Below are 24,034 nucleotides of genomic sequence, written 5' to 3'. Positions count from 1 at the left end.
CCACGTTTTTTGTTGGATTCTAGCCATTCTCCAAACCATAAAAATCTTCTTTTTTTTTAAACTAATCTTGCAAACGTATGTGTTCGCTAGAATCTGGCATGTTCTTTTTAAAAGAGTCAGAGAGCATAGGGTCCTATTCTTGAATTTAGCTGTTTTACTTAACCAAAGCATGTAATATTTACTTAGTTACAATGCTAAATAACTTACGTTACAATGCATTACAATGACCTGGATTTTAGTGGTATTCAGAATGCTGGGTCCGAAAGAAGCTATAGCCTACCTGAACCTGGTAGGCCTAGTTTTAGTCTACATGCTGCCAAAACACCTTATGGATAGGAGGTGAAAAAGTCATGACTCATGAACTTGATTTACATTATATATTGTCAGATCCATATTTAGGCCAACAGCTTTTTGGCGAAAGTAACAGAAGTAATGCAAAAGTAGTGTAATGCCTTACATTTTAAATATAGTAATATTGTAGTGTAAGGGGTTATTTTGAAAAGACAGTAATATGTAGGCCTAATCAGTAATGCATTACAGTTTTTGAGGTATTTGCCCTGTTCATCAGACACTGACAGGAAGCTGAAAATCTGATGTGTTCTTTTTATACTATAATAGGCCTAATGTAGGCAATGTTGTAGCCTACATCCCAGCACATTGGCACTGTCTTTTCTCAGAAGGAAGTGGTTTGTTTCTCGGCTAATATATAGGCCTAGCTGCTGTTCAGGTGCCGATCCTTGCCAACTGTTTGTTATTAGGCTATAGACTACAAAACACTTGTTGGAATTTTGCAGTTGTGAACCATCAAACGGAGAAAAGGGCACTTGCAGTGCGGTGGCAATTTTGATTGGTTGGTAGGACGTAGGCCTATTTGGATGTGGACAAACAGACTATGTCCATCGACTCTGGTTTAGACCCCTACCTGTTACCAAAACAGAAATTAACACAGGTTGTACACAGGCCATACCAACACCGCCTCCGACAACATCAGTACATGGGCTGTTCGAGGGGAAAGAGATAGGGTGTCAGGTTATTGTCAGATTTAGACGTCGTGACAGAGCGGCGCCTTTAACACTCCTCTCCGTCTTGTTTATCGTTCCTCGGTTGCCACCCTGGCGCGCGTGTCGTTGTCCTCCGCCAATTCCGATCTGTAGGCTAGAACGTATGACCGCCGGTGGGCGAGTCGGGGTGTGTCTGCAAGCAAGGAAGGGAGCGTGCGTTTTTCGGCCAGCGATGCAAAGGCGGCTCCCCGGTGAATGATAAAATGCAGCATAATCGGACACTGATACTTTTTCTACAGTAAGCTGACACTTGTGTTTCGGTTTGGCGAGACTGCGTTGGAAACATGAAGAAACACCAGAGCCCTGCCAAGCTACCGGTGGAAGTCAGTGTGCCAGACAGCGAGGCTACTGTGCCACAACTCAACGAGCTATTGTCAAACGGGAGTGGATTTTACAGCTTACCAGCACAACATTTCAACGAGGTGTTCCCCCGGATTTACATTGGCAACGCGTAAGTTACTGGCATTTATCTTTGTTGGGCATCGCATCGCAACAGAGCCGTTCACCTCCGAGACTCGGTAAGATGACAGCCAGGCAGGCAGGTAGGAAGGCGATTACTTCATCGTCCTACCATCACAACCCACCCTGCAAAAAGGACAATTTACATTCAGTGTCTGCTGTTGATTGGCGACACCAAGATTCATTCAGAAATTACTGTACGGTTTATCGTCCACACCTTGCGCTCAACGCGGCACAATACATAGAACCCACCGCGCACATTCACAGTGTAACCTTTTGTCTTGAAACACTCACTGACTGTAGATGCAATGCTGTTGCATTTTATGGCTGTACAGTGCACGCATCTGGGCTTTGAACGGGGGTTCTCAGAGTCGTTTTATTCAAATGAATAAAAACGCATAGGCTACTAAACCCATAATGGGGATTCAATGTCAACGTTATTTTTTTAAACCAAGGTGGTGACGATTGCATTACGCCGCGATAGACATCGATATCACAGACTACTTGTTTTTTTTCCTGAATGGAACGGCTACCATGCTTTATTATCGCCACCATCGCCAACGTTATCTCGTGGACATCATTCATCTCTCCAGCTGGACCGTCCCACAGCCATCACGTGCTCTGATTTCGCGTTAAATAATTTCTCACGCAAAGTGGAGAAAGTAGCCTAGATAAGCTCGGGCTCGGCTTCTTCGAAACAAGCAAGAAATTCAAATCTGTCTGCAGTAAGTGGCGATGGTCTGTCCTCGGCTGTCAGAGATAGAGCTACCCGCCAGCCTGAGGAATGTTACCACAGCGCGCGCTGACTTGTAGCTACAGGGAAATGCGAAATGTGTTATTTTTCTCTAAGCAGTATAGCCTACCTAGTATGATTAACAAGAGTTCCACTCTTATAAAGTGCGACTCTTAAAAAGTGCACCTGTTACCACTATTATTTGAAGGCTCTCTCTCTCTCTCTCTCTCTCTCTCTCTCTCTCTCTCTCTCTCTCTCTCACTCACACACACACACACACACACACACACACACACACACACACACACACACACACACACACACACACACACACACACACACACACACACACATCTAGATAATGTGACATTTTGTTGTCAGTGGTGTTCAGCCCATTTGCTCATGACCTTTTGTAGACCTACAGTAAGTACTTCTTACTATGTGACCCTGCATCATCATCATCATCATCATGATTATCATCATCATCATCATCATCATCATATTGTGTTTGTGTGAGGGCAGAGCAGGGCAGGGCAGGGCAGGGCAGGGCAGGGCAGGTCAAACTTTACTGAGCTTGTTTATACCCCCTACCATCTTCCCTTCCTTCTTTCCCGCCGTGTGCACAGGATTTGTGTTTGTCTTGTGTGTTTGTTGTTATTGTTGTCGCTGTTGTGTAATGGTCAGCAGCCTCACTGTCTATTGTTTGGAGTCTGTTTGGCTGAGGTCACTGTGATACAGGAGTGGAAAGGGGGGGGGGGGGTGTGTCAGGCAGGGAAGACAACAGGGGGAGAAAAGGGGTCAGTTGTTCCAGGCCCAGGAAGGGGGGGTGTCTTAGTACATTGCCTGTATTAGGTAAGGGGGCCCATCAGATTACTTTTTCCCAGGCCTGGCTGAACTTGTCATGGGTAAGGGTGTGGGTACTAGGGTACAGTCGTCCTAAGGTCCGGATGTTTCAGTGGTGTGACTGGCTGGATGGCTGGCTGGCTGGCTGGCTCATCCCTTACGCTGCTTGGCTCCGGCTCCACTCCTCTGGCAAGAGGAACCGACAGAAGGGCAGCAGGACAAACCAATTATGTCTGTTAGAACAGCTAAATCAATATGCACGTAGTACGCTGCCAGCTTCGTAATGTAAGATCCAGAGACTGTCTGTACTGTAGACATTGTGACTGGCTCCGTACATAAAAACTGTAAGGTTGAGAAGGACTCTATTTAATCTGAAGTACAGTGTGATGTTATTTTATAAACAAAAGTAAAATAAAAAAAAGAAAACTGAATGTCATGTTGGTTAGCTGTAAGTCTTTCTGAGACTGACTCTGTATTTAACCCATTGTGTCCTGGAGCGACATACAAAGTATACGCTGCATTCAAGTTCTTGAGATTTGAGCTGTTTAATAAAAATGTGGCTATGTTAGAGCTGAATGAACACATTCTAGTGCAAAACGAAGGTGTTAGCTTTTAAATGCAACGTATTTCATGTTTTTATGTGCTTCGGAGGCTGAGATATTTAGGTTTTAATAGGGAGAGGGCACCTTTTCCCAAAAAGTGCTTAGGCTAAAATGGGTTAAATAGATTGAGAGGGAATTTTAACCAGTTGTGTTTAAAGTTTAACCTGCTAAGTCATGGCCCCTGTTATAAATTTGCTGTTACTAGAATGGCAATGACAAAGCCGTAATGTATTCTGTGTAGTGTGTTATGTCATAGCAGTATGGGTCTCAGCGTTTTCAGCAGAATTTCTGTTAGTCAAGGTGATGAGGGGTTAGTTGGTATCTGAGACACTTATTAGTTGGTATCAGAGACACTTGAGACTATCATCATTGGAAATGGTATGTTGTGCAGCTTGAAGCGAAGCAGCTGCCAGCTTCACATGAAATATGATTTTAAAAAATCCTAAAATATTTTTTGGGGAAGCAGCTTTACAAATGATCTTTTCAGGGAACCTTGTGGGGTGGTTAGGCGATTGGTGCCAGAGTTGCCGCCTTCACAACAAATTGGTGGGGAAAACCCTGGGCCTTCGCAACCACTATTACAGCATTTCCCTGGTGGAATGGTGTGCAAAAGACATGTTAAAACTGAATGGTATGTTGGTAGCTATAAGACTGTCTAAACACAAAAGGGGTTCCACATGCTTCCGATTTTTCATCTGGTGCATCAACTGGAGGGAGACAGGTAATCTTGAATGGGGAGAAGACACCGGAGCAGCACAGATGGGATGCTTTTCTTTTTAATTCAAGTGCACAACATGTTAGGGACTAATGTTTCAATGGAAACCCATCTTCATCAGAGTCCATGTCTAAAACACATTTGCATCAAAATACAGTATTTATGCTAGAAATGCACCGGATCCTGATTTTTAAGATCCTGCTGGATACCGGATCCACTGCTTAAGATCCCGCCTGATCCGGAACTGGATACCGTATCCTACGCCGACCATCATCTGATACATTATAATGCAGCCAATAACGTCTACCACTATTTTTGACGTTTTTATTTATTTATTATTATTATTCTTTTATTATTATTATTATTATTAGGCTATTATTATTGTTGTTATTTTGTGTTATTATTGTTGGGCTATTATTATTTTATTTTATTTATTTTAAGTGGCCTGAGATAGGTGGCTACTTGGGACTAATTAAACTTAATTTAACACAAAAATCTTCTCGAAAAATACCACACTCAGATAGGCCTACATTTAACCAGTAGCCTATACTTAGGCCTACAGTTCATAGTAAGGCCACAGTTAGGCTATGATGATGACGTTGGTTAGTGCAGAATGCAGAATATTCTAATCGCTACTAGTAACCAGCTGCCACTCAACATTCCTTTAGTTTACTGCCTCCATTTCGAATGCAAAGCACTAGATGATGATGTTCACGTCGCGCTTACAAATTTGGATCCGGGTCTGGTTCGGTGTGCTGGGTCCTGCCAGTAGGCTACTGGACCCTGTGAAAAAGGCTAATATCCTGCCGGATCTCTAATTTATGCACATTTTACTTTTGTGTAATGGCTTTCTGATTATTGTTTCCATACCAAAGTCTGATTACTGTATGGTTTGTGCATGGCCAAGCAACAGGATAAATGAAAAAAAAATCTTTAAAAAAAGTCTAATTCAAAATGTATTAAGAGAGTTTATCTAGAGCTAGAGCACCTGTGCCACTGATAGGTAGACATACACATTTACTACATATAGCGAAGGGGAGAAGAGTTGCCCCACTGGGATTCGAACCCAGACCTTCTGGGGTACCAAACTGGGCCTCTGACTACTGCACCAAAGAGCCAGGCTCGCTACCCACTACCCTAGTGATGACCACTCCATCACAACAACATTGAAACATTTTAGATGGAATGTGTATGAGTGCTTACTTACAGTGTATGGCTGATTGCTAATGTAAGATTTTATAAAACTTGTATTGACATGCACGTTTTTTAAATAAACATATTCTGTATAATTGAGTTGAGTTGTCCCTATCAAGTCTGAGACGAAAACTACAGTAGGCCCTTGGACCATACTAAAAAAGTGGCCCATTTCTAGTGTAAGATTTTATGAAACTTGTATTTTTTTTCATATACACTGTATCTCTCTCATGTGGGTACTGGTCAGGTTTATAGAGTACCATGCCAAATACTGTATGTCATATCCCATCTATTTTGAAAGCCCAGTTCTTGGCGTCTCCTCCAACTCACAGGTGGAACACAGACCTGTGACAACCAGACAAGCAAACAAGGCACTTGTCTAGGGCCCCTAGTTGAAAGCCCCCCAAGGCAATGACTGGTTATGTATTACTTGTATTCAAATGACAATGAGGCAAATCGTGCCTAAATGCAATTTCCGAAAATTGCAATGATACGGCTGTCAAAAACCCTCTGTCAAAAGCCCTCCCCAATAGTTAAAAGAGAGATAAAGGGGTCCCAAGCCCCTCCTTGCCCGGGCCCCCCAAATACCTCGAAACGGCCCTGCTGGAACAACAGGAACTCAGTGTGTTCTTATGTGTCTACATTTGCGATGATGGAACACTCGTGTCTTCAACGTACTGCTCCACTCCAGAGTTCTTGTGAGGGGGTTGAAGGCGGTGAAAAAAGTACACACTGTACTGGAGAAAGAAAGTAAAAGAAGCTTGCTCAGGGAGAAAAGAAACACAACAGAGAACACACAACTGCACTCACTTCCACTGTAGAAAAATAGCTTTTCCGCATTAATGTTAGTTGGTGTGGGTGCGTGCGTGAGTGCGTGCGTGTGTTTTATGAAGGTCTCTGGTGGAGATGTTGCACTTTAGGGCACTGTAGTGGGCTGCCCGCTCTGTTTCCACACACACTTTGTAGGGGATTACGTATTAATAATGTATGGGAAGGGATTGCAGCGAACCCAGAGAGAAAGAGAGAGAGAGAGAGAGAGAGAGAGAGAGAGAGAGAGAGAGAGAGAGAGAGAGAGAGAGAGAAAGCAATGCATAGACCAGGTGAGGACAGCTTCGAGGCATAAGAAACGCTGAGACGCACACACCACACACACACACACACACACACACATACACGAGTGAGCACATATGAGCGAGCACAACTTACACAAATGGAAAAACACACACCGCCGATGGGTACTGACTCACTTGGCATTTGGCTCAAGGCAAAGACACAACATGGGTTGGCTCCTGCCGCATACCCTGCCATTGAGAATGCATACAGACTAGGTCGCTAGATTCACTGACACTTCCTCTACCTACTGTAATGTCAGTGGCAGTGCGTATGCAGGAAAAATATATTGCTGCTGCCTTCCAGAATTCTGCATAAGCACTTCGTCTACACAGGTGCGATTGGGAGTGTTTGTGTGTGTGTGTCTGTGTCTGTGTCTGTGTCTGTGTCTGTGTCTGAGAGAAACTGCATAACTATGTGTGTGTGTCTGTGTGTGTGTGTGTGTGTGTGTGTGTGTGTGTGTGTGTGTGTGTGTGTGTGTCTGTGTCTGAGAAAAACTGCATAACTCTGTGTGTGTGTGAGAGAGAGAGAGAGAGAGAGAGAGAGAGAGAGAGAGAGAGAGAGAGAGAGAGAGAGAGAGAGAGAGAGAGCGAGAGAGAGAGAGAGAGAGAGAGAATGCACAATTGTGGGTGTCAGCATGTACATGCACACTCTACAGTATGTGTTTCAGCCCGTAGTGAAGTCCTCTGTAGTGAAGTCCATTGGCTATAAGTCAGGTGTCTGTTCCGGGGGAAAGACCTCAGCGTAAAGGAGAGAAGAACAAAAGGATTGGTGCCAAAGGGGACATCTGATAGTTGCCATTTTTTATTATAAGGGGGGCATAGGCAGACTTATGATAAGGTTCAGGGGTCTTTAGTAGACTTATAATGAGGTCAAGGGGGCGGTTGTTGAAAAAGGTTGAGAACCTCTGGTCTATCAGGATTGTTAGTGTCAGATTTGAAAACCTGGCCATCTGCCTCTCCTCTTGGACGGCCCTGCAGAGCAACACAATGCTGCACCGCTCTCCTTTGCTGTCCTCCATCCATACAGATAAACATACAGATAAATACGCTCTTCCAGTTGGGCCTACTCTACACAAGTGTTGAGGAGTAGAGTAGACTAGAGTAGAGTTGAACACTTCAGTTAAATAAATAATTGAACTTGTCCTTTCTTCTGTTCTTTCAGCTTCTCTCCTACTACTTCTAGTTACAAACTAGCAATTATCATTCTATCTTATGGGTCCAGCTAGCTTGGAGGTGAAATTGGCGCTGTCAGACTCAGAGAACAGCTGGAAGTAGAGGATAAAGGTAAAACTGAATCATTTAAGTCAGGGTTGGGGAACTTTTTTCATTCAAATGGCTGGCCACTTAAAATTTTATTAAGTCCTGCAAAGGGGCGTACTATGAACACAAACCAGGATTTCCCCCTGCACTTTAGTCCCATACTGAAGGTGGTCACCTTTACAACAGACTCCACCTTCAATAGGTCCCCTGAAAAGATAACTTGATTGTATTTCAAATGTAATTTCTAGAAAACGTGTCATATTTCATGTGCAACGGCATAACATTAAAAAGTTATATTGTGGGGCCAATAAGACGGCCTCAGGGACCGTAAACAAATAAGCACCCGTCCACCTGGCAATGATGGGTGAATTTGGCCTTTGGGTGAAATATGTAAACCCACACGTCACCTTGACAAGTGAAATGTTTCTACAGGCGCCCGTGTTAATGCTGAATTATACGCAGCATCCAACATCACAGGTGTAAGCAAATTGGTAATGAAAAGAGTTATTGACATCACAATAACTGAATTCATGACCTCTGAAACAAATGTATTTATCAGAAAAGGATCTTACTTGGCATTACAATATTTTGAACGGTTGAATATGAACTGGTAAAAAATTGAGTGACTGGTATATTTTAGAATCTACCAGTGGTGTAGTCTACTTTTTATGGTGGGTATACTGTAGGCCTATATTTGAACATTTTTTGAAGTGGATATACTGTATATATTTGTGCTATTCAAAACAATGGATCAATCAATTTTAAGTGGGTATACAGAAATTCCTGAAATTTAAAAGTGGGTATACTCCGTATACCCGCGTTCTACGTAGACTACACCACTGGAATCTACCTGCTACAGTGACTGGTGGGGATTTTTTTTTAAAGTTCCACCCCTGTTCCCCCCCATGATTTAAGTCAAGGGGAGGTGTGTAAAATGAGCTTATTTCCAGAAATGGTACAGTAATGGCTTTGACACAGCAAAATTGACTGTATGATAGTCATGGCTGCAGAGCAGCGCACGGCACTGCTCTCTTCCGTCCATACTGATAAGCTCGGGGAGGTCGGCAGACACGGAGACAGATGGGCCGCCACATCTTAGGCCCATAAAGCAAAATGGTGGCGGTGGCAGCCTCGATCTTCATCTTACCGACAGCCGGTGTCAAAGTGGGGTGCGGTGCGGTGGAGACGATGGTGTGTGTGTGTGTGTGTGTGTGTGTGTGTGTGTGTGTGTGTGTGTGTGTGTGTGTGTGCGCGCGCACATTTTTATGTGTGTGGCAGGAGTCCCTGGCTGTCTGTGTCCATCCCTGGGGAACCATGAGGAGGTCAGAGAGCCCTGCCCGTGCAGCTCGTTATTTATATAGAAGGAGCAAAGAATCATGGGAGGTCTTCTTTTTTCTCTTCTCTTCTCTTCTCTTCTCTTCTCTTCTCTTCTCTTCTCTTCTAACCCCCCCTCTCTCTCTCTATCCAACCTCCAAATACATTCAGAAACCAAACTGGCTTTTGCCTTACAACAATTCTCTCTCTCTTGCTCGCTCTCTCCCCCATACACATACACGTGCATGCAAGCGCGCGCACGCACGCACGCACGCACGCACGCACGCACACACACACACACACACACACACACACACACACACACACACAGAGTCAAATGTTAGCTGTTTTGTTTAATGAGGCATGGCTACAGTTAGGATGTGTTCTTGTCGTACCATGTAACCATGTAAGGCATTGTTTGGCTCAGAACCCCCTTGATTGTTTGTAACCTTGGTGGTGTGGTAGGTAGAACAGCGTTATCATTTATTTGGAGTGGTAGTGAGGGGAAGGTGGAAGGAGAGCGAGAGAGAGAGAGAGAGAGAGAGAGAGAGAGAGAGAGAGAAACATAGAGAGCGAGAGAGAGAGAGAGAGAGATACAGTAGTGTACATGGATAGAAAGAGATATACTGTACACAGAGGAAATGAGAGAGGCAATGTAGAGAGTGAAGAGAGAGGTGTAAGTACAGTAGATAAATAGAGACAGAGGGAGAGAACAAGAGAAAGGGAGAGAGTGGGAGGGAGGTATTGGCCATGAATAAGTAAATACCAAAGAGTGCAGGTGCTGATGAACAGCAGGATATAATGGAACATTCCAGAATCCCACCACCATTCCATCCACTATGGGTAGCGGGCTCCATTCCAGTCCCTGCATGGGGTGCCTCCGCGTGGCCAGTTGCCTCCCATGCTTCTGGCCAAGATCGCATTATAGCCCCATGGAGCAGGCAGGCTGGCTCAGGCACGCTGTCCTTGAAGTCCTGAATAAAACTGACAAGACATTTTTTCCTACCATCCATCTGATATACTGTACATATAACCCATGCAGGGCCGGTTTTTAGCATAGGCCGGCTAGGCGGTCGCCTAGAGCGCCATGTGAAGAAGGGGCGCCGAAATGGCGCTCTCCTGTGCGTAATTTTGCGATATGAAGTTTTTTTATGAAGTCGCAATCAACAAAGAGTGGCGAAAGCGCTCCTCACGGCAAAGCGCCCCTCAGCCAATAGTAATATCTCTTCCAACTGTCTCTGGGAAGTCTGTGAACCAATAAACAGACAGTTCTGAGAAAGGGGGCGGGACGAGTGACAGCGTGCGGTCTATTTTGAATTTGGAGACTCACTCGAGAGACAGAGGGGGCAAGCGCAAACAGTAGTGCTGCTCTGCTGGATGGAGATTATTATGTTCTCATTAAACCACTCATTGCATGATGCAGGAGTTTCAGAGGGTGTTTTGGAACTATGTGATTTAATCAGCAACCGTTTGTGATTATGGAAAGCCTAATAGTTATGAGGTTACTATTTGGAATTAGAGAGAAAAAGAGCTTTGTTTTTGATCAGATAAATCGCTAGTTAGCATGCTAACATTAGCCAAGTATGCCAAGCAATGAAATCCAGTAAAGTAGCTGTTAGTAGCCTACGCACTACTCACTAACAAGCAATGTAAAGTAAGACTGGCGCAATGTTTAAAACAATTTTAGCTGCCATATCTCCTTCCATCCACAGGAATTACCTGCTTGTTGTAAGCTTAAAAAAAACATTAATTTCCAGACCAGAATGACATAGCCTACATTAATCATGTAACAGAACCATGCACAGCAGACAAGTGAGGCTATTTACTATATTTTGTATATTATGAAATTCAATAGCGTGACAGCTCTTCTCCCTTTCTCTCACCCTGTCCCTCCAAACACATAGATAGCCCCCTTCTCATTCTCCTACTCACAAATGCACCACTATTTCCAGTCCAGAAATGAAATTGGTTTGGAAGACAGCACAAATGTGTAGCTTATTAAAATTGTTATGCTGCCATGCTTTGTGATGCTGTAGATAGTGTAGATCAATGCAGACCTCCTTGGTAGGCTTATTGTCTACACATGCATTTTACATGCAAATGTACTGTATCACTCTCCTGGCATTTCAATTTCACGTTACAATTCAAACACATTGATAACCTCCCTCTCATCTGGGTTGGGGGCCCCACCACCATCACATCCAACACACCACACAGTGAAGCTACTTTCATGCGACTCAATCTGATGTGTTGGTCGCCTGTCAAAAAAAAACCACAAATCCATTTGATGAAAAACGGTTATTGTTCTTGATGCTATTTAGTTAAGCTTACTAAGGATATTAGTCTTGTGTTCTGTGAGGTATAAGAAAGATTTGTTTTTTTCTTTCAAAGGTGGGGTGGGGGGGGGGGGGGGGGGGGGGGGCGGGGGGGGGGGCGCCAGAAATCAAACTCGCCTAGGGCACCAAATAAGCCAGAACCGGCCCTGAACCCATGTACCATAGTAAATCGTGCCGTGTTAATTCAACACGGCAGAGTTGATTGAACATCTTTTGGAGTGTTTTTTGGTCCCGGAGTACTCTCTAAGTGTTGAATCAACACAGTCTGTGCTCATATTATATGATGTTGTAAGGGCTTGACTTGTATGGGGGGACCAGTCTTCACGACCATCAACACAAGCTTCATTGACACTGATGACACATAATGCTGGAAATGTTTGGCCTGAATTCCTGGATGACTGGGGAGTTTCGTGTGACTGGCCCATGGGTAAAGTTAAGGAACAGGACTACTCACGGATGATTAGATGGAAGAAGCAGTGTAATAATGACAAAAACGCTGCTATTTCGGACCTTCATGAATGTATTTATGACGACCATGTGAGTAGGACAACCCATGGGGTTTGCGTGACAGACAAAAGGCAGTGGAGTGGAGTTGCTTTAGACCATTAGCTTTTCACTGTGGCTTACGTAAATTGGCCGATGTGAGTTCTTGAGCTATTTTTTGCTCCGCCTGCCCAGCCCAGTCTTTGTGCTGCAACAAAACTGCAGTGAAAGCTCATACGTTTCTGCTTTTAGTGTGTAGGCTACCTACCTTGGCAACAGTAGGGCACTTATTGTCCATGTATCTAATTTGGGTTTGTTTGATAGCCCCCTGCCCAGTGACCATAGTGAAAACCACTGCATTAAGTGACAGTGGCTAAGTGACATTTAGTTATGGTGGCGACAACCCTAACAATTAGGGGTGTACAAAACAATCGTCACGACAATGCATTGAGATGCCTATTTTGACGATACACTGCATTGATTCATGACGATGTATCGTGATACTTATTCTCACAATATACTGCATGATTCATGACACCAAAAATATTTATTGTAAATATGTAAAATGTATTAAATAATAATACAAAAGTTCAAAACATTGTGTACGGAATGTGCCACTGGTTCATTTTTTTCAATAGAGTGTAAGAACTATTTCTGCTGTATTAGATACATTGACTTATGAATGCTACACAGCAACTAGCAAGTATTTTTACACATTTACTGAAGTAAATATCACAATGCATCGCAATAGTACATGAATCGCAATGCACTGTGATAGAATCACATTGTGGCATCGCGATGCGCATTGAATCATGAACCCTTTGCCAATACCCAACCCTACTAACAATGTCAACCCTTCATGACCATAAAACGTTTATGACATTGATATAGTATTTATGACTCGTACATGACTGTGTCATTACACTGTTAATAGGGCACAGAATTTGGTGCTTTGTCCCTGAATATGTCCATCTGCTCATAGGTTGTGGATCAATTCCATTTTTTAGTAGCAAACATCAGATGGCATAGCCACAGCTAAAGACCATAAATAATTTGTAAGTGGCAATTAATGTACAGTACAAGCAATGAATATGCTTCTTACATAATCCATTAAAAACTAAAAGAAAGAGATTTTATCCATACAACGTCTGCTGCTACTAAAATGTCATTGACATGTCCACTTAGTGCTTGCCTGTCTCTCATGTTCTCAAGGCTCGTGGATCAGACGCTAGAATCGCCTCTGTGCTCAATTCTTCATAGATCCAAAATCCACATCTATATACAGTATGCACATCTGATCATAGGAATAAACAGTATTCACCACCATGTGTCTTCATTATTTGTCCTCTCTTGTCGTACATCTCCACAGGTTTGTAGCTCAGAATTTCATGCGCCTACAGAAGCTGGGCGTGACGCACGTGCTCAACATGGCCGAAGGCAACTCCTTCATGCACGTCAACACCAACGCCGAGTTCTACACCGGCACCGGCATCACCTACCACGGGATCAGGGCCAACGATACAGAGCAATTCGACCTCAGTGCCTTCTTCGAGGAGGGATCGGAGTTCATCGACAAGGCCCTGTCTGGTAAAGGTACGTTGGGAAATACAGTATCTAGGGCTCAATCAATCAATCAATCATCAACCGATTGATTGATTGATTGATTTTGATAGTGTTTAAACTGAACTCAATTGCAATTAGAGCTACACAACTAATGGTTAATATTGGTTGATCTTGGCTCACACGTACATGCAATTCATTTTTGATTGGAAGTTAAGAGTTCACCCACAAGGCCATGTCTGGTGATGGTATGTTTGTAAATACAGTAGGAAAACATAAGGCTGGATGGTGATCGGTAATTAATCGATTGTCAATGTGAAAGTACTTAAATCGAGGTCAATGGCAATGAAATCTTGTCCATATGCAATAATTGGACCTGACTTACCTGAGCGTTATTCCTTGTACCATTGTAATTTTTTGCCTTATTGTCCAACTTAGTTTGAGCTCTCATGCATGTTGGACAAATCCTTCTGTGTTTTTGTTAGCATTTGAATCATTGCCTGCAGTGATACTACTCTTGAAAAAATCCTGGGTGATAAAGGATTCCTAGGTTGTGATTGGCAAAGACCATACATCAAAACGTGGTGCGATGAAATGGAGGTCAACCTCAGTGATACACCTCGCCCTCACGTAACCGCCCTAGTCCTGACTTGTAGATATTCGCTTTCCCGTTAGCTTCAACAGGTTTGGTCAAATCGTTTGCTTACAACATTTGGATGATTCTCTTCAGTGACCCTTCTCTTGAGGAACCCAAGCTGAACTCACAGCCACACAGAGCCACAAGAAACTACATCACACACTCCTCATATTGGCCCTCATTTATCAAAGCAGCGTACGACGAGAATCGTACGTACGTCCTGCGTATGTTCTTTTTCCACGACCAGTTGGCATTCATCAAATCTCATCGTAAGCGCAGGAAAGATGAAATCCTACGACTGCTCTCAGACGGTGTACGCCGTTTTCAAGTTGGGCTTGAGATGACTATGATCACCGACTTGAACAGCAGTTGTAGCGCAACAACTCATTATCATAAATATGTGACCTACATAATTACAAAATGTTTTTACATTGTATATTTTGGCTATAAGCCAACTTCAAGGCTACCTGTTTGAATTGGTGCACCCTTCCTGGGAGCGCTGCGTTAAGTTGGCATAGGTCAACAACTGCAAGAGTCTTCTAATTTGTGATTTGACGTGATGTGTGAATAATTGTGCAATATAGGCTACAGCCGCGTATTGGGATTCAAGATTCAAGATTCAAGATTCTTTTAATGGTCCCGAAGGAAATTTGTCTTGGACATACATAGCTGCCACATACACACAACACCGATACACATGACGCAAAAAAAACAAAAACATGTGCCTTCAGTCGTGGAATCAATGGACCGACGTCCCTTCTTTTTAACATCTGGGAGTTCATGCGCAGCCAATCATTACATACAGTAATAATCTCCCGGTTAAGTTTCGTCATTACGCACGACTATCCGAATACACACCTGACACGTGTGTGTCCGATAACACTTTATAGTCGTCCATTTAGGTGGCAAAAGGCTATCCCCTCGAACAACTGGAGCGCAGGAGAGAAGCAGGGCGCACGTGAGCGCGAGAAGGACAGCGCACTGGACATGTAAAACTCTCCTTCCCCAACAAATGGTTTGGGCACTGTTTGTTGGCCAGTTTCACGTAGGACCCTTTTCTTGACCTCGTTTACTTGACCTCGTTTATCATCATATTTTTTTTAGAAGTATTATATAATGTAATAGGCTATAGATAAAAATCTTCATTATGTCTACTGTAGTCAATCAAACAATTCATTGCAAGTATTTGGAAATCAATCTCTACCCCTTACATATTGAGAAACACTGTTGACTACTGCTGTTGATTATTTCCACATGCTATTTTATTGTCTACCTCGCGTAAAACCTAATTTCAAGCTGTCAATCAACCAGAAACGTGGATGTTTTAGCCGGTTTGCGTCTCTCCATGTCGCAAACTCAGGGGTGTGGTCTCCTTCCCGCCGTTTTAGAGAAGGTGTGATTGTTCGAATTATGATGGTTTTCAGACGCTGGATTTATCAACAGCCGCTCGCTCTTACGATGGGATTGGAGAGGTACACATGTTTAGTAAATCTCACATGAGCTTCATCGTACAATGAGATCTGCGCTCATTTCTACGACGGTGTCTACGCAAATTTCATAAATGAGGGCCATTGTCTTTTTCTATAGTAAGCTGAGAGTCTTTGTGTGAGTGGTACATGGTGAACTTACAGTACTATCAAGGTCTTGAGAAACATCAGGATGTGCACCATGTTTTGTGTGTGTTGCTTCGGGTACTCACTATCTAGACCTTGTGAGTGTGTAGCGTCAGGATGCACACCATGTTTTTTGTGGAACTGTATTGATGTTTCCAGGCTCAGCTGCTTGGAAGTCTCTGTTTACCGCGTATTGATTTTGTTGATAATGGCCATGGTGACGTACTCTAGATCTAGCCCCAGAAAATGCTTTGCAGATGTTTGCATACCGGCTGGGCTTGCGATTTAATCAATGTTGAGTCTTCAGCGAGGGACATGGCTATTGTTCCTAGCCACACTTCGTTATTAAGCATGACCTGTTTGGGATGTTTTGGGACCAGACATCACAACACAAAGTCAACACAAATACAATATATTCATAAATAAGATGCAATAATAATAACGATAATAGTAAACAACAATTAGCACACTCACTTACCACATGTGTTGTTTGTATGTGGCTGAATGTGGACCAGATTTTTTAGCAGACAAAAATGTGTTTGCGGATGGCGCAACATAATATTTTGGACGCCTGTTTTCCTTCCTCCCTCTTAGATGTGTCAAAATAGTTTCCCTCCTTTTTCGGAATAATAGCACTCTCCTCTGGAACAATGTGCAACCATAAAAAGCCACTCAGCTATGAGTGAAAGAGAGTAGATCTGAAGCACTCGGAAGTAGAGTTAGAGGTCCTTTGTCTATTACATACAGCCAATGCGTTTCGCTCACGTGCAGCCGCCTTCAGGGCTTCATCTGGACATCGATGAGCATGTGAAGGTTTACGTTATTACACCAGAAACACAACTACACCAGTAAAAAAATTGGGGTGTTCATTTTTGCAGAGTAAACCTATATACATCTCCAGTATCAGAACACTATGGAGAGTCCAATTATTGGAGTCATAAGTCTTACAAAGTTTTTCAGACGGTGAGCGTAATTTCAACTCTATAGCAAGATGATTACCCACCCACTCTTCTCCTGGTGTCATCAGTCACCAATATTCAGTGTACAAAGAGTAAGATGAACACTATTTTTGAGTGAGAACAAAATGTTATCTGAAATAGACATCATTTTAACTCTTTGAGAGTTGTAATAACACAGGTATTTTTTTCTGTGCAATTCCTCTCTCCAATCGTGTCAGGAGACTGAGGAATGCTTCACATTACTGATGCAGGTGACGGATTCATTCTTTTACAGCACAGCAGATCTCAATCACACATGGGTGAGGCTTCGATCTAGGAGATAAAGCGTAGGCTGGCGGTATGAAGAGGGTAGTGCTGCTGGAGTAAGACGCTTCAGTGAACAACTTATTTTAACGTGTCCCTTTTTAGTCTAAACGCAGTGTCCCAAATTAATGTCTATTTTAGTTTGAAGTTCTCTTTGTATTGGACTGTAAGTCAGCCATGGAGTGTGAATACATACTTCCAATTCCCTGATCTCCCCTCGCCCCAACCCCCATAAACCGGCATGGAAAATTAATAATAATTATCTGCCAGTAATATACATTGGAAGACATAATGCACATTGTAAGACAATATGCTTAGCCAGATGGATCAAATGCACACATAGAGACATAAATAGATGACTCCAGAGAGAGCGTGTTTCCAAATCTCTCAACCACACACCCCCCTCCACTGGCATGTCTAATTGGTACCCCCAGCCCTGGTGTTTTATGTCATGGATTTTATGCCACCGCTGCCACAGAAGTCCAATTATAAAGCATCTTAATTCCCCGCCAATTTGCCAACACTGCTTGTTACACTGTAAATCAACGGGCTGTTTCTGGTCGAGGGAGGAACATCGATCCTCCTTCATTGGGTTGGGCTGGGGGGAGGTGGTGGGGGTGGGGGGGTCTGGGCTTGCCAGAGAAGGTGTTGGGGGGGAAAGCTGTTTTACTGTCATCCTATGCTCCATAATATGGAATATGTACAGTACCGTACATTACAGTATACTGTGCTGCACATATTCCATGGTGCTGTTTTGACGAGGACCATCTAAACACATGGCTAGCCAGTCTGTATTGCTACTGCCGTGGATGAGGTGGTGGATATCATGGGGGCTGTTGGAGGAGGGTGTGTTTGGGGTGGGGGTCTATTTTTTTCAATATATATATTTGTAGGGCTTTTTTTCCTTTGCCTTTGATAGGACAGTTGGAGATTGTGATAGGAAGCGAGTGGGAGAGAGAGATGGGGGAGGTATCGGCAAATGACCCGGGATGGAATTGAACCCGAGTCACCGGCGTAGTAACCCAGTGCCCTAACGTTAGGCAACGGCCAGGCCGTGAGGGGTCTGTTTTGCTGTCATATGTTAAACATACAGTGCGATGTGGCACATCTGCTGTAAAGAAACAATTAGTCTTTTCTGTTTTCGGTGATCTGTTTCACAACTGAAAAGCTAGAGTTGGTGGTGGTAGGCTTTGAATTGCGGAAATTGGGAAACTCCCATTGTCATTGTGACACAATACTCCACAGCACACCATGCTCACTGCACACAACAAAATTGCATTTTATGCCTCACATGTGCAATGGGGCAGCCCGAAACAGAGCCCCAACAGAGCATTTTGGCGGGACGATACCATCCTCAGGGTACCTCAGTATGGTACCGTGGGAAGCAGCCTTGGTTAATTGCTCCCCTCACCAACCTTGGGGGTACGGCGACCTTTGGGCTACAAGTATTCTGACACCTAACTGCTTACCCATGACAGCTCTTTTGTTGTTTTGCTGCCTGTTTTGCCGTCATGTCATGGAACATCAAAACATGTGGTTCGTTTTTTTTGCTGTTCTAGGTGCATTTCTCGACAGTGTTGTTGCTCTCCAGTTACCCGTAACAACCTAGTAGGTTGGCAATGGCAAAATGACACTGTCAATAAATGCACACCTTTTTGCAACTGCAGTGGCTGAGAAGGTTGAGGTGGAGAAGGGGGATTGTTGTGGCAGTGGTGGCATTTGTCTCAAGAGACACATCTCAGGAAGTGGTTAATCTTTTCTGTTTCTCACGACTGTATGTAGGACATTCTCACGACTGTATGTAGGACTAAAGGTTTATTCCTTTAAATGACATGTTTTGACTATGTGACTGTCGTCTTCTTTTACACCTGCATGTCTGAAACAAAAGAAAACTAATGACTTAAGTCGAGTGGGAATGATCACTCCATATTTGAGGAGAGCTAACCTTTATGTTTTACATTACCAGGGGTGAAAGTAGTTTTCGTTTCTTACTGGTGCTACCTCCCAGCCACAAACCAACAATAAACAAACAGCATCAACATGTACACTACAGATCTATATCGCTGTATGACTTTGTGTGTCACTTGTCTCAAATGGCACAGTGTGGTTGTTTGTGTTTACTTAAATAGCAGACCTTACTTTTTTCAAATGTGGGTTTTGGGCAGCATTAAATATATTCTCTTACTGGTACTGTGCACCAGCTGTACATTTTATAAAGGTGCTACACACCTGTGCGCACCCGTCTACTTTCACCCCTGCACATACTTACACCACTGCTTTAAAGGGGTATGCCACTATTTTGGGGCTTAATACAGTTAAAATCGTTGACTGGGGTTTATAAAGGTGGTAAAGTGTCTTATTTTTCATGTTAAGCGTTGTCTTGCCTTAAGACAAGTTAAAAGAGGGAATATGTCGCTAAGCTAGTGAAAGTCAATGGATCCGTGTAGCATTGTAGCATGCTACACGGATCCATTGACTTTCACTAGCTTAGCGACATGCTCCCTCTTTTAACTTGTCTTAAAGCAAGACAACGGCTTACATGAAAAATAAGACACTTTACCACCTTTATAAGCCCCAGTCAACGATTTTAACTGTATTAAGCTCCAAAATAGTGGCATACCCCTTTAATAGGTCAGTATCGAACCATTTTTGTTTTGTATGACTTGGGTAAGGGCGCTACTAGGAGTCAATTGGGGATGCTATAAACGCCGCCCCACCCCAGTGCCCCTGCATAATATGAACTCTGCTGTGGAGAAGATTGACAACTATTTGTGTGTCTGTAGAGTGCTACAGCGGTACGAGTAGGGCACATCAGTTGGACTGACATGACCTGAATGATGAGGGAGCTTCACAGACGTCACATCACACATTTCCCACAGGCGTTGATGACAAACACTGTTACCGTAAACCAAGCTCCGGCCTCTGGGGAAGAGCTGACAAAGTAGGGGGAGTGGAGAGATGGAGGGGCTATCAACTGTCCAATGCTGCTATACGGCTGTGAGTGATGAAGTTTTCAGGTATGCAGGGTTTCTTAGTCGTTTCGCTAACAGTAAACAACACAGTAAAACTACAGTAAAGTCAACATGATCTTTCAGAATTCCGTTTAATGGACACGGACCTTTGGGACATCTGTGCCAGTTTCACGGATTTTGCCAAAATTCTGTGCTCCTGGTCACACTGTGATGGACTCACAGAAGTGCTTTCTCTATTTCCCCACTGCTCTATGTTTCCACAGGTTTGTGTTTTCTCTGGATTTTTCCTGAAAAAAAACAAGCATTTCTTACAGGTTAGGGTTAGGGATTGTTTTGGTCTGGGCACAGCTAATATTCTTTCATTTATTATAGGAATTTGATAGCCTATCAATCTACTGGAATCTGTATTTCTCAAAACATGTCTCATTTACTGACAGGTTAAAGGTTAGGGAAAGTACAGTACACACAACATCATCTTTTCCTGTGCTAAATGCAGAGGGCTAGTGTGAGTGTGAGTGGGGAAAAGGGATGGAAAGTGTCAACTGAGCTATCCAAGGCTACAGCACTCTGTCTTCTTCCGATACACTACATTAGCGCTTCAGTACAGTAAGCGGCTATGGATCCTCTGTGCGTCACTCCTCTGTCAAGCGGGATAAGTGCTGCATTGATCAGTAAAGAGGAGGAAGAGCAAAAGGAGGAGGGTGAAGAAGAAGAAGAAAGGGGTTATTTTAAAATCGTGGAAAAAGGTCATCGCTACAGCATTAGCTGCCTCCGCTGTGTCCATCCTTCCGCTAACGGAGGAGATCAAGCTACCGGGGTGGAAGACAGTGGGAGAGGAAGTCAGGAAGAGATGAAAGAGAGAGGCAGGGAGAGAGAGAGAGAGAGCGATGGAGAGAAAGAGAGCGATGGAGAGAGAGAAGAAGAACCAGGAGGGAGGAGAGGTGAGGTAGAGAAAAGGAGAAAGAGGAAAGAGAAGGATGCGAGAGTCGGAGAAGAAAGGAGAGAGAGAAGGTAAGAGATGATCTAGAGATGGACAGATTGGCAGAGGGGTGAGGGAGAGGAGAGGAGAGAGAATGATAGAAGGTTGCGAAAGGCAGAGAAGGAGAGACGAGGCGAGAGATAGAAAAGGAGTGAGGAAGATGCAGGGAGAGAGGAAGCAAGGAAGATCTGTGAGAACGAGAGGGGCATGAAGAGATGAAAGCGAGAGCGAGAGCAAGAGAGAGAGAGAGAGAGCGAGAGAGAGAGAGAGAGAGAGAGCAGTAGGGGAGGGTGGGATCATGTTTCAGATGCACTGCAGAATCTGCAGAAGCAGCACGATAGAAGTTGGCAAGGTGAATTCCTCCAGGGGTGTGGGCAGGTCGATAATGAGTGTGTGTGTTTGTGGCGTGTGTGTGTTTGTGGCGTGTGTGTGTGTGTGTGCGTGCGTGCGTGCGTGCGTGTGTGTGTGTGTGTACAGGGATGTGTGATAGAGAGAGTGTCTGTGCGAGGTGTGTGGTGTGCATGTGTTTGAGGATGTGTAGGTGTATGATTGCACGATGTGTGTGTGCGCACGTACGCGCATGTAATTGTGTGCGTGTGTGAAATTTCGGTGTTGATGGGAAAGCTGGGAGATGTTAAGGGTCAGGTCAGGGGTGGTCGTGGTGGGTTGAGAACACGTCTTGTGTGTGTGTGTGTGTGTGTGTGTGTGTGTTTTGTCTGTGTTGTGTAGCCTATACAATTGTGTGTGGTCTGTGCGTGTATGTGAGCTTGAGCATGTGGTGTTGGAGGGATGAGAATATGGTCTGTTTGCAGTGTTTGTTTCAATGTGTGTGTTTTGTATGTGTGCGTGCGTGCAGTGTTGGGGGGGGTTGGGTTGATAATATGGATTGTGTGTGGTGTGTGTTTCACTGTGCATGCTGTGCGTGTGTGTGTGCGCGCGCGTGCGTGCGTGTGTGTGTTTGTATTTACACGTGTTGTATGAAGCTTGGTTTGTGGTAGGTAGAGTAGGATGGGATGACAACATGGAGTGTGTGTGTGTGTGTGTGTGTGTGTGTGTGTGTGTGTGTGTGTGTGTGTGTGTGTGTGTGTGTGTGTGTGTGTGTGTGTGTGTGTGTGTGTGTGTTATGGAGAATATGGGGGTTGACTTTGTCCATCTGCTGCAGAGGTCAGCCTCCATGCTGGTGATAAGTGTGTGTGTGTGTGTGTGTGTGTGTGTGTGTGTGTGTGTGTGTGTGTGTGTGTGTGTGTGTGTGTGTGTGTGTGTGTGTGTGTGTGTGTGTGTGTGTGTGTGTGTGTGTGTGCTGCAGAGGTCCGCCTCCACGTTGGTGGTGCTGCTGTCCCAGACTGCCTTGCTAGTCAGGACTGAACAGCATATGTTCCATCACCCCGGTAACCCACAAACACCCACACAGTCACGCACTGTCACATACAGACACAAATAGAGTACACATCACACACACACACACACACACACACACACACACACACACACACACACACACACACACACACACACACACACACACACACACACACACACACACACACACACACACACACACACACACACACACTTTTACAATGGCTGGCTGCCTCTGACCTACTCTGGGTGTCCTCATTGTTCCCTAGATCTATATAGCCACTATCATGTTTCTATCCTATGAATGTAAACAATATGTTTTCACCGTACAAGCCTAAAGCCACATACAGCTCACTTCTAATGGTCTAAATTCCAGAGAGGGAATGCCTACCGGTAATTGAATTTTAATTGGATCATACAGCTGTATTTCACACATTTACATGTACTCTGCATGCAGTGTGTGCTCCGTTGCAGTAGTATGTGATGACATTTCTCATAGTACAGTACAAGCCACTAGTGTGAGAGTGTGAATGTGTGGTGGATTGATAGAGAGAGATGTAGATTGTTTAACATAAGAAAAATAACCACACACATCCATCTCAAAATGAGTGCTGGACTAGCAAAGTCATATAATAAGAAAAATTAAGTACTCAAAGCACATAATATTTTATGTCTCACACTCACCCATTCACACTCACATGCCGGTGGCCGTGGCTGCCACGCAGGGTACCACCCTGCCACAGGGAGCAACTTTGAGTGAAGTATCTTGCTCAAGGACACATGAACTCTCTACAAGTCAAGTCTGGGGCTGGATTGAACCTCTCTCTCTCTCTCTCTCTCTCTCTCTCTCTCTCTCTCTCTCTCTCTCTCTCTCTCTCTCTCTCTCTCTCTCTCTCTCTCTCTCTCTCTCTCTAAAGTCTACGTGCACTGTTGAGAGGGCTACAGTCGTACCAAGTCCATGGTGGCGGCATACCTCATACTGCACCACAAGATGGATGCTCGTTAGCCATAGTCATGTCTTACGTACCCTCACATATGCATGAATTAAATTACGTCTCTCTCTCTCTCTCTCTCTCTCTCTCTCTCTCTCTCTCTCTCTCTCTCTCTCTCTCTCTCTCTCTCTCTCTCTCTCTCCGATAGGTAAAGTCTACGTGCACTGCCGGGAGGGCTATAGTCGCTCCCCGTCCATGGTGGTGGCGTACCTCATGCTGCGCCACAAGATGGACGTGAGAGTCGCCGTGGCGACGGTGAGGCACAAGCGCGAGATCGGCCCCAACGACGGCTTCCTGCGCCAGCTGTGCCTGCTCAACGAGAAGCTGGCCAAGGAGGGCAAGCTCAACACCAAGACCAAATGAGGGACGGGACGAGAGAGAGGAGGATGCTGCTCTCTTTCTTTCTGTCTGTTTTTCCTTCTCTTTCTCTCTCTCAGACTAGACGGAGAGAGCAGTCTTTAAGACCAAATGACAGGAGGATGCTGCGCTCTCTTTCTCCCTCTCCCTCTCTCTCTCTCGTGTTCTTTCATTCTGTCTATCTCTTCTTT

General features: G+C 44.2%; 1 protein-coding gene across 1 annotated transcript in view; it reads left to right on the top strand.

The window, feature by feature from the left end:
• Nucleotides 1–1,028: 1,028 nt before the first annotated feature.
• Nucleotides 1,029–24,034, top strand: part of dusp3a (dual specificity phosphatase 3a) — a 23,577-nt gene continuing 571 nt past the window's right edge. Inside the window, exons 1-3 of the mRNA XM_063221118.1 lie at nucleotides 1,029–1,512; nucleotides 13,482–13,705; nucleotides 23,635–24,034. The exon at nucleotides 23,635–24,034 is cut by the window's right edge and continues 571 nt beyond it. Of these exons, the coding sequence (XP_063077188.1) occupies nucleotides 1,346–1,512; nucleotides 13,482–13,705; nucleotides 23,635–23,849 (606 nt within the window). The 5' untranslated portion in view covers nucleotides 1,029–1,345 and the 3' untranslated portion in view covers nucleotides 23,850–24,034. The remainder of the gene's footprint in view (nucleotides 1,513–13,481; nucleotides 13,706–23,634) is intronic.

The sequence above is a fragment of the Engraulis encrasicolus genome, chromosome 17, assembly GCF_034702125.1.
Source record: "Engraulis encrasicolus isolate BLACKSEA-1 chromosome 17, IST_EnEncr_1.0, whole genome shotgun sequence".
NCBI classification, from domain to species: Eukaryota; Metazoa; Chordata; class Actinopteri; order Clupeiformes; family Engraulidae; genus Engraulis; species Engraulis encrasicolus.
Note: the sequence above shows the minus strand (reverse complement) of the source record. Positions and strands in the feature narration are given on the sequence as shown.